Raw genomic sequence first — 11,407 nt, forward strand, 5'->3', positions numbered from 1 at the left:
TAACGGTGTTGGATGAACAATGTGAAACTTTTGTAATATGTATGGATAGAACTATGTGTTGGTTATGTATGTATATATGATGAAACTTGTGTGTTGGATATATCTTTTGTGAAATTTGTGTGTTGAAAATGTGTGTGTTCAAATTGAATGAATTTAAGAAAAAAAACAGGGGCTATACAGGATCTTTGTCGTCCGCTGGCCAACGGTAAAGAAATTTGCCGTTCGCCAGCAGACGGCAAAGATGCCATGTGGTAGTTGCCTGTACAATCTGGGGGCTGGCCTATTTGATTACTTTGTCGTCCGCTAGCTGACGGCAAAGGTGCAATGGTCTTTGTCGTCCGCCAACGGACGGCAAAGCGCACCGTTAGCCCCCTAACGGCCAGAAGCTGCCATGTGTGCCGTCCAGGACCTTTGCTGTCCGCTGGCGGACGGCACAGAAGCCTTCGTCGTAGCCCATTCAGCCGGACATGTTGCCGTCAGCTGACGGACGGCAAAGACCTTTGCCGTCCGCCGTGTATGCCTTTGCCGTCCGCCATGGCGAACGGTAAAGTGCCTGATTCCTGTAGTGCTAGATGCATGCTGGATAGCAGTCGATGTGTGGAGTAATATTAGTAGATGCAGAATCGTTTCAGTCTATTAATTTTGGAAGTGATGCCTATATACATGATCATTGCCTTGGATATCATCTTGATTATTCGCTTTTCTATTAATTGTCCAACAATAATTTGTTTACCCACAATATGCTATTTTCTCGAGGGAAGCCTCTAGTGAAAACTACGGCCCCTGGTCTATTTTCCTATCATATAAAACGAAAAATACCTTCCTATGATTTTCCTTTCTTTATTTTTTTGCTAGATCTATTTGTCAAATTCAATACAATTTAAATACAATTTAATCTATCTCAATATTGAGGAGGAATTGACAACCCCTCTTACGCATTGGGTTGCAAGTTTTTGTTGTTTGTGTGCAGGTGATATTTACATAGTGTTGCTTGGTTCTCCTACTGGATTGATAACCTTGGTTTCATAACTGAGGAAAATACTTATCTTTGTTGTGCTGCATCATCCTCTCCTCTTCAGGGAATTACAAATGCAGATACAAGCAATCATCCAGCCGCTTCGGTTCAGTATGTAGAGTTATGGCGGAGGATTCAATACACACCCTCTCGACCACCCCTAACATGCCCCGCTGGCGATGGCCTACCTCTGGGATGTACTGGACTACTTCCTTCTATGACGCTCTCTTCCTGGTTGCCATGTAGGCCCCGCAGACATGCCCCATCCGGAGCCGCCTTTCTTGGACTGGTGGCCGAGCTCTCCCGATCATGCTCTCCTGCCTTGCATAAGGGCCTATCCTCACTGTTTGGTGTCTCTGAAAGCATCAAAATGGATGCATTTTTGACAGGTTGACATACTTCGTCGCACACTTTGTCCGCATTGTCGAGTAGGAGACTAGGCTTTGGGATAGGGATGGAGCCAAGGGGCTCAACCTGATGTTGCCCCGAGATGAAGACCTTTTGTCTTAGGGACGAGCATCTCTTTTTCTTGTTGCGCTCATGTGCTTGCAATCACGCCAGCTTGTGCATACAGGGGTGCGAGTTGCATCTTGCAGTTGTTTCATCCTTCACTTATCAATGAAATGATACACAATCTTGCGTATGCGTGAAAAGAAAAAAAAAATGAAGAAATCGATCCCAACATAATTAAATTATCAGCGAGAGATATCAAAGTTGGGAAGGGATTGCAATGAAAAGTTGGGGCAAAAACTAGAAACATTCGTTCGACGGTGTGTTTTACACAAATGCGCAATATTCCTTTTCATTGATAGAAAATGATACACAAATATAAAGAAAATGAGCAATTTTCCAATCACCCATGAATAGCCGCCGCACCAATTTCAAAATCAGACCAGCCAAAAAGCCATACGGAGTATCCCACTCCTCCCCTTCCTTAAAAGCCCCGAAAACTAATATAAATAAATCCATATCCTCCCTATAGACAAAAGATAAAAGGAAAAAATAGCAAGAGGGAGAAAAAAAAAGGTCAGTTGCAAAAATTATTTCGCGAGATCAGGGCGGCTCCGCCCCCTTGCCGCAGATTCGCGGCGAGAGGGGGAAGGCGGAGGTTTCCGAAGCGGCGGAGCCCATTCTCCGGTGAGATTTCCGGCGGCGTTTCGAAGCCGCAGGTGGCGGTTTTGTTCCTTATCTTCCTCTCCCCCCTCTGGCTCATCTGTATCTCAGTATCCGTCGCATTTCTGGCGTATTGATTCGGCGCTGTTTGGTTGTAGATAGACGGAAGGCACGATCTTGCGGCTGTCCTCCGGCAAATTCTTACCGGGTTATATCTGAGGATTGAAGGTCGCGCGAGGCTAGGCATTTCCACCGCGTTTCTTGTGCAGATTTCGTCGATTTCTTGGCGCCGCTGCCGAGAATCCAGTGTTGAACAGGTTGCGGTGGACGAAAGGTAGGATCTAGACCACCCAAAGTTTGTCTGAATTTGGTGGGGTTCTTGCGGATTTGGGGGTCTGGAAGCATGGTGATCTAGGGTTAGGGTTTTGATTGCTCATCTGTGGTTTGCTTGTGTCTGTGAAAGGCAAAGAGGCGATGGACTACTACAACATCCTCAAGGTGAACCGGAATGCCACATTGGAGGACCTCAAGAAGTCGTACCGGCGGCTCGCTAGGACGTGGCACCCCGACAAGAATCCGACTGGTGGTGCCGAGGCTGAGGCCAGGTTCAAGCAGATAACTGAGGCCTACGAGGCAAGTGAATTATGCGCATTTATTTTCCATGCAACGTCGGTTGCGGGGTACGTGTGTTTGATTCGGTGCCGGTTCGAAATAGAATGATAGCTATTCCTGTGGGTAGCTTCTAATGTTAATGTTACGATTTATCTTTTCTTGTTTTACGCATATAAAAAAGGTTGCTCGGTTAGTGTGTTCAGTTGTATATCATGGTTATGAAGATTGACCATTTAGCTGTGGCACACCATACCACCAGCATCTCCATTTCAAGCTAGTCATGCTAAAGAAGCTTTTTAGCTTAAATTTGTAGTTTTACCTGGATCTCCAAGTTGTGCTATGTGCCCCATTTGGAAATTAGAATGTTCAATCTACTTGAATTTACAAGCAGCAATATATGGTTCATGTTTTTCTTCTTTGCAGTTTAGTACTTGTTGGGCATGTACTGCTTTTGTGTAGTATTTCGTTGTGCAAAATGAGATCATTGTTTCATTTATCCTTTCTAGCAGTTTAAAATTGGATGAAAAAAGTCAATTTGACAATGTGAACCCCTGGTCAGGTTATATTGAGCTCTGCAATTTTGTATCCTGTTCCATAAGTAGCTATACTCTTCTCCATCTCAGAAGTCAAAAGTCATAACCGTTAACTAGTTTTACTTAAATTTAACCGTTAACTGATTAAATATCTGAAAATGCATTTGCAGTATGTTGAAAAATATTTTTGCTTAGGCTATCTGCAACTTCCGCATTTAGTATGGTGATGCCCAATTGCCCATATAGTAATACACTATTTTTGTTCTCGAGAAAACACAAAGCTTCAGTATCGGTGCATTGATAGAAAGAGAAAGTTACAACTGTACAAGCATAAGACTAGGCCGAAACATCCACGCACTCAAGACAAGAGTACGACCAACAATTGCTAGACAAATTTACAACGGACACTACCAAACAAACCCTGGCCTAGATGCCATCCACACAAACACACATGACACAATCCAGCCACAAGAAGCGAGAATCCAATTCTGAAAAGGGGGCAAAGTTGGGCCGCTCTGCCAGTCTCCCACCGCCACTGGTGCCGAGGCCTCGGAACCGCCAGACACTACACATGTCCTGAACGTTCCGCCACCACAGCCTACACTAGATGTGTGCAAGATTAGGTCACTTCAGTTTTCATTGTTTAAATGCAATTGCAAACAAAAGCTACTAAACTGACGCTGCTTTCCTTCTCTGGTAACCATCACTTGAAAATGACTTCATTGCCTCACAAGACTTTCAGAGTTTTACTGCACTGCACTTGCTTAGTTTTAGTCTGGCACTCGACAACATACATGGTTGCAGGGCTTGTAGTATGTGACGTACTGTACTTTCTTCTAGGAAAGCATCAGTTATACAATGCACACTTCATGACTTAAATATGTAGTTCAGGAGTTGTTTTACTTATTTGCTCTTTGCTCAGCAAATTTGTCTGAATTTTGGCAGGTGCTAAGTGATCCAGAAAAGCGTGCAATTTATGACCAATATGGTGAAGAAGGTTTAAAGGGTATGCCTCCACCTGGTTCGCAAAGCCGGACCGCCACAGCTTCTGGCTCAAGTGGGCCAAGTAATTTCCGTTACAATCCTAGTGATCCAGATGATATCTTTAATGAGTTCATGGCGAGCAACAAGCCATACACCTTTGATCAAGACCGAAGGCGCTTTCAACCAGCACACCGGACCTCAGCAGTGAATGGTCGAAGTGAAGCTTCTTCCAGTTCTCAGAAGGAGCCTGGTACCAGTACAAGCCATCTGGAAAAGCCACCGCCTGTGGAGAAGACATTACTTTGCACTCTTGAAGAGCTGTATAATGGAACAAAAAGGAAGATGAAGATCACTAGGAATGTCGCAAAATCAGATAGGTATGTGTCTACTTTTCTCATATATACATGCATGTTTCGTTGGGCTTCTGTTTAATGTGGGAACATTAAGCTTGAATATGAGCCTCTACTGACATGATGTTTGTAATTAAAGTTCCAAAATGTTGGTCTGTATTCTCTACTGCGTTATCATTGCATATTGCCAAGTCCATTTTTTGCAAGTAATTTTTTATAGTGTGGATTTGAACTACTCATCAAAAGCTTAACTTGAATTCATGTGTGTTATCCGAATTTAATATCTTTGCTCAACATCTTCTTTTGCTTATTTTAGCATGTTTTACCTGGAGTTGTGAATATAGAGCACCTTTTCATAGTTTACTCTTTCTTGTTGCATTTTTTTTTCTGGATTTAGCAACCTTACAATTTACCATCCTTTTATATCAAATCCTCTGATAAATCCAAAGTGGAATTGTTGGAAGTTAAATAAAGGATTTTGGTAGCAAGGGCATGGCTACTGTTCTAAAAAGCACGGACACGGGGACGGAAAGACGGGGATACGCATACGGGGATACGGGATACGGCATTTTTCAAAAACAGCCATTCGGGGATACGGCGAGTATATATAAAATAAAATAAAAATATGCCATATAATATACAATTAAGACAGAAAATTAATGAGAAAGAGATCATAATAGAGGGTAATGCCCCATTTGGTGTCTCTTTTATCAAGTGATGATTGATTGGTCCTCATCCCCCCATGTCATGTTGTCATTGCAAGCTGCATCTATCTTGCAAAACACATCAAACACAGACAGTACAGAAGATTAGAAGACAAGACATAATTGGAAGACAATGCAAGCATGAGCAGCAGCAGCACAAGCATGAGCAGCAGCACCACCAGCATAAGCGGCAGCACAAGCAAGCATCAAGCCAGCAAGCAACATCCAGCAGCACAAGCAAATCTGAAGGATAAAAGAGGAAGAGGTCGAGGAAAGGGGAGAGGGGAGAGGCTGCTTGGTTACCTGCGAGGCTGGGGGTAGCACCAGCTATCGCCGGTCGAATCCAGGCGTCGGCGACGAGTCAAGGCGGAGGCGGCTTCGATCCAGGAGGCTGGCGGCGCGGGGAGGCTGGGAGGGAGCACCTCGTCCTTGAGACGAGAGCGTGCGGGAGTTCCTGCAAATAGGTTAGGTATACTGGGTTGGGCCGAGGCTGTTTTGGGCCAGGCCGTGTCCCAAACGTATCCCGCACGTGTCCCAAACGTATCCCTGTGTTTTTTTCCTTTTTTAAAATCGAAATTCGGGGGATACTGCAAAGTTCGCGTATCCCGGCGTATCCTGGCGTATCCCCGTATCCTGCCGTATCAGAACGGCAGTTCGGCACTTCCAGCTGTGTCCATGCTTTGTAGCTACTGTTTGCCTGAATTCTGGATGTTGTTTACATTGATAAGCCAGGTGGTTGATAAATGCACACGTGCTTTGCATAACTGATGTTAAAATCATTTTGAATATGAGCCAGGTGGCTGATAACCAGTCTGTTACCTTTTATTTATCTACCCTTGTACTCCAATTGAGTGAAATTCTTCCTCTTTAGTTTTCTTGGCTTGAGATGTTGTGTTCAGTATCTTGCGCATCTGATTGTCCCTCTTCATGTCATCTTCTGTAGAAAGGTAGAAGTTGAGACAGAGATCTTGCAGGTCGAGGTGTTGCCAGGCTGGAAAAAGGGAACAAAGATCACATTTCCCAACAAAGGCGACACGCTGCACGGCTATTTACCGCAGGACCTGACCTTCGTCATCGACATGAAGCCCCATGACACCTACACTCTGGAAGGGAACAACCTCCTGGTAAGCCAGGAGATCCCCCTGGTGGACGCTCTTGCCGGGACAACCATAAACCTCAGGACCCTTGACGGCAGGAGCCTTCCCGTCAGGGTGGAGGAAGTGGTGCGCCCTGGGCAGGAGATTGTGATCGAGAACGAAGGGTGGCCGATCAGGAAGGAGCCTGGGAAGAAGGGGAGCCTGAGGATCAGGTTCGACGTGGCCTTCCCGGCGAGGCTATCCTCGTCGCAGCGAGCTGCCATCAGGCGGATCATGGGGAGCTAACCAGGGAAAAGAAGGGCGCGACAGTGGATCGATTCATACAGAAACAAGAAGAGAAAGAAAAAAAAAACTAGCTAGCCTGAGGACAGTTGGGATTGGTTTGGGTTAGTTCATGTTCATCTGTTGTTCATAGATCAGTAGCGGTGCAGCACTAATTCCGTGTGTTTAGCCCTGTTCTTCGCAAGTGACGTTGTTGTTTTGGCGACTTCTGTTGGCCATTAGCAGTTGGATGCTTTTAGTTCTGATCATATCAAACGGGTGTTTATCCCCCTTGACTTTTGTTGATAATTAGCGCTTTTCTTAAGATGGATCATCATGTGATGGCTTAGCATTTAGGACACAGATTTAACAGTTATAACCTGCTGCCTAATGGTCACTGTTCAACGGTTATTGTTCGTCTTCGTTTTGCCAGAGAGGAATAGATGCATACAGTTTATTCACTCCGTTCAGATGCTGTATATGCAGTGCCTTAGGCTAACACTCAACGGTACTAATACTTCTTACAGTCATACAGTTTATTCACTCCGTTCAGATGCTGTATATGCAGTGCCTTAGGCTAACACTCAACGGTACTAATACTTCTTACCGACTGTCTACAAACATAAACTCAGAAATCTGATCCTCCTTCATATGGAACAGCTAGGGACTACTTATACTAGAAGCACCTACTAGTTAGGTGTGAAAACAACTCAAAATGAAAGGTAAATTAGTGAGCTTCAGTCCTTCATATGGAACAGCTGGAGAGTACTTATACTAGAAGCACCTACTAGTTAGATATAAAAACAACTTAAAATGAAGGGTAATTAGTGAGCTTCAAGCTGTAGCAGGAGCAAACTTGTTGAGGAACTTGCACAATTTTTGACTCAAAACCTCAAATGATGCATCTTTTTTTTGAATGAAAGATGACTTCAAACACCATCTTATCCAACCATTAAAACATGTTAGACCCTTCTAGAATTAATTAGGTTTAGCTGTGAAGTTGTAGCTAGAAATCAAATGGGTCATTTCTCCTAAAATAGGCACTGAAAACTTCTCAATTAAGATAATGATTTTGCCCATGTCTTTCTTTGGCTGCTTTAATGATTTAACATTTGTGCTAGCATGAACCTTACTCTTTGATGTATTGGTCATGATTTGGCCCACATCAATGAGTGTGGATGAGGAGGGAAAGAAAGGTCGTTGTACCACCGACGGGCAGACCAGTGGGAGGACAAGGGCGAGTGTGGCGCGTGTTCCCGTCGAGTAAACCCGACCCAAAATTAGCCCGGAAATGGATCGCGGCGGACAGAAAAACGGACACCCACCAGTTCTGCGCCGGCGTGTTGGGCCGTGTGTTTTTTGTCCGCTTCTACCCAAACAGATGCAGTCGAACGAAATGGGTCGCCACATTGGAGTTGGCGTTAGAGCATGTTCAATAGGTCCCTTAAAAACCTCCCTCGAAAATTGTTATACGAGATGTATATATACTTTTAGATGGTTATATGAAGATGTTGATGTAATTTATGGAGATTTGTATGTGAGCATCTTCAACAAGTTCCTTTAAAAGCTCTCTATATAATAGTTTATTGTTGAGGAACGGCGAAACAACAGGTACGATAGTGGCGTGCTGATGTGACATTTTTAGAGAAGGTTTACGGGAAGAGCCAACTTCCCCTAGATGGAGAGAATGTTAGGCTGATTATATAGGGTCCCCCAAAAATTACATTTACAGAACTAGTTGGACAATTTTTTTATCCAACTCCACCTAAATCAGTTTTTTATATAGAAAGTGGTTTTGTCAAAGATGGTTTTAAATGATTCAAGAAATAGCGTGTACAATCTTTAGATAAAAGCATCTCTAGCGGTCTACCCATTTTTTTTTTGAACAACAAAAGGCGCACTAGGCGCCAAACTTTCTTATTTCAGCTCAGAAACACCGTACAGCATGAATTACAAAGCCCTGAAATTGAAAAGTAGAGAGAAGAGAAACTACAGGGCAAGTCATATTCCGATGAGCTGAAGCGAAACAACATATATCAGGTTCTACCACTGATGTTAGAACCTGGTGAGCTACATCGTGTGCGATACCATTGATCTCCCTAGAAATGTGAAACACCTGGGACTGAAGATCTGAGGAGTAGCAGAAGAAGTCAGCCAGAATTTTCCTTATAGTCCAAGGAGTAGTAGATTCCTTAATCTTTCTGCTAGCCGCCCATGACGCCAAAGACAGATTGTCAGTGAGAAAAGTGGGCTGAGAAATGCATAGCTGTTTGGCCACTTTAGCCGCCAAAAGAAGCGCCAAAGCTTCAGATCTTCTTTGATATATTTGATATTCTCTCCTTTCCAATATGTTAGGTGTATTAGGAATTACATGCAATTCCATAATATAAAGCGCACAATTACGACCTCTGCTGACGACCGCTAGTTTTCACGAAATAAAAAAAATACGTCAACGACCCTCTCGTGCGGTTAGCTACCATGAGCACCCACTCGTCTCTCTCTCCTTCAACATTTTCTGCCCACGAATCCACCTCACTTGCCTCTCCCGTCTAATTTTCTCCTATGTGAAGAACGCTCAGCACACCATTTCTACTTCCGATCTTCCTCATCTTGTACAGATCCATGGCCAGCCCCCTCCACGCCGTTGGTGTTAGCGACGAGGGTTCTAGTGACGACGGAGTTGCTACCCATCTTGCCGCCAACGATGGCATTGCCGTGCAACTTGCCGCCTGCAAGGCCGGTCTCGTGCGCGGTCGTCCCAGTACAATGGGAACCGGCAACAAGAAGAGAGAAGAAGTTCAGAATATATATTTTGTCTCTTCTCCGTTTTTGATTACCTAAATCTCGTTTCTTATAAAATCAGCCTAACTTTCTTCCAATTTTAGACAGAGGGAGTAGCTGCCGATTTGACATTATGCCGGAAGAAGATAGAGCAAGTAAATACTCCCTCGGTTCCTATATAGAGTGTATAGTTTTTGGCATGGAAATTAAAGAATGTACATGGAGGAAAAATTTCACAAGTTTTGAGTGAGATTACACCTAACTAATTGGCATGAGAAAATAGAGGAGGTTGCCTAATATAAACAAATATAATCAAATCCTTAAAAAATCCAAACGAGTGGTGCAACGCAATACACCTTATATTTCGGGTTTTTTCTTAAAAATCTATACACCTTGTATCAAGGAAGGGAGGGAGTACTATTTTTTATCCTAAATTACTTGGCATAGAAATGGATGTATGGAGAGAATAAAATATTTGCTGGAGGGTAAAAAAGAAATGGCGATTTGGGGAAAGAAGGAACAAAATCTTCATGTCAAGAGAAGAAAAAGATCTCATCGGTCTCCCTACGCCACACGTCTTCGTCACCGGTGCCGTAGCCTCACGGGACTCTTCTTCCTCCCTTCCCATCTGACCCGGCCTCCCCGACTATAAAACCCGCGCTCTCCTCTCCTCTCCGCAAATCCAACCCAGCCCCCTCCGATCCCCACCGAAGAATCTCCGACAGATCGAAGCCAAGGCTCTCTCGTCCTCCTCCCCAAGGTACGCGAGTTTCCGATCGATCCGCCTCTCGATTTCTCTTCTGTTAACCCGTCGTTTGGAGTAGATCTGCGCGCTGGCTGAGGCGCTATTGCTTGTTGATCGCTTGCTGTCGATTCGATTATCGAGTAGATCCGCCGATTGGTGTCGATTTGGGCCACCCGATCTAGGCAGGCGTGTGTGGCTGGTTGATTCCGCTCGTTTGGCTGCAAAAGTATGCGTGTCGTAGTCCTATGCATCGATTTTGTTGGCTCGCTTCATCTAAGTGTGCGTAGCTGGTTGATTCCGTTAGGTTCCATATTCTGAATTTATTTTTGCCTAACTTATTCATGGTTCACCCTTGTAGTTGCCTGTCGGTTCTAGTCTGAAATTCGTGTTATTATTGTTGTTCTTCAGATTGTTGTTGAGCATAGATTTGCTAGGAGTTAGACTATATGTATAGCCTTCTCAACAGGCCAAAGATTGTGCTTATAGATTTGTTAAGTTTTGCTAGGTTTTGCTAGTCTTATCTGTTACGTTTTTGCTAGATTTTGCTGAATAGGTTGGTTCTGAACGATTGTTGCCAAGTCTATAAGCTGGGTTCTTTTAGGCTCTTGATTCTGTATTTGTTTACTAGCTTTCTCATGGTGCAGCCTCATAGTTGCCTTGGTTTTACAATGAAATTTATGATATTATTACTGTTGCACTCGAGTATATAGCCTTCTCACCAGGTTTAAGATTGTGCTGATAGATTAGGATTTTTACTATATTCATACGGAGATCTCGTTCATCTGTAGCTTGGATTTCATCTCTCTGTACCTGTATGTTTATGCCCTGCATGTTCCCTTAAAACTGCTCCTTACTCTGGGTTTACTTTGTATTTACAGATGCAGATCTTTGTGAAGACCCTCACCGGCAAGACCATCACCCTTGAGGTCGAGTCATCGGACACCATCGACAACGTCAAGGCGAAGATCCAGGACAAGGAGGGCATCCCCCCGGACCAGCAGCGCCTCATCTTTGCTGGCAAGCAGCTCGAGGATGGTCGTACCCTTGCTGACTACAACATCCAGAAGGAGTCCACCCTCCACCTGGTGCTCCGCCTTCGCGGTGGTATGCAGATCTTCGTGAAGACCCTGACGGGCAAGACCATCACGCTGGAGGTCGAGTCCTCGGACACCATCGACAACGTCAAGGCCAAGATCCAGGACAAGGAGGGCA

General features: G+C 44.3%; 2 protein-coding genes across 6 annotated transcripts in view; both read left to right on the top strand.

The window, feature by feature from the left end:
- The first annotated feature begins 1,999 nt into the window (after positions 1-1,999).
- On the top strand, positions 2,000-7,025 carry LOC119314891 (dnaJ homolog subfamily B member 1-like). Of its 4 annotated transcripts, none has more exons than XM_037589574.1 (5): positions 2,000-2,152; positions 2,287-2,462; positions 2,592-2,761; positions 4,219-4,634; positions 6,255-7,025. In XM_037589574.1, exons 3-5 carry the CDS (start codon positions 2,603-2,605, stop codon positions 6,691-6,693), a joined length of 1,014 nt encoding a protein of 337 aa, XP_037445471.1. In that variant the 5' UTR covers positions 2,000-2,152; positions 2,287-2,462; positions 2,592-2,602; the 3' UTR covers positions 6,694-7,025. The 4 variants fall into 4 exon arrangements, with proteins under 4 accessions (XP_037445471.1, XP_037445470.1, XP_037445472.1 ...); XM_037589573.1 differs by having other exon boundaries at positions 2,009-2,184; XM_037589575.1 differs by having other exon boundaries at positions 2,009-2,184; positions 2,291-2,462.
- A 3,027-nt stretch (positions 7,026-10,052) lies between these two features.
- Positions 10,053-11,407, top strand: part of LOC119314892 (polyubiquitin-like) — a 2,771-nt gene continuing 1,416 nt past the window's right edge. The window contains exons 1-2 of one of the 2 annotated variants that reach the window (XM_037589578.1): positions 10,053-10,210; positions 11,074-11,403. In XM_037589578.1, coding sequence (XP_037445475.1) covers positions 11,074-11,403 — 330 coding nt within the window. In that variant the 5' untranslated portion in view covers positions 10,053-10,210. The remainder of the gene's footprint in view (positions 10,211-11,073; positions 11,404-11,407) is intronic. The other variant, XM_037589577.1, reaches the window with a different exon arrangement.

This window comes from Triticum dicoccoides, chromosome 6A, assembly GCF_002162155.2.
Source record: "Triticum dicoccoides isolate Atlit2015 ecotype Zavitan chromosome 6A, WEW_v2.0, whole genome shotgun sequence".
Lineage (NCBI taxonomy): Eukaryota > Viridiplantae > Streptophyta > Magnoliopsida > Poales > Poaceae > Triticum > Triticum dicoccoides.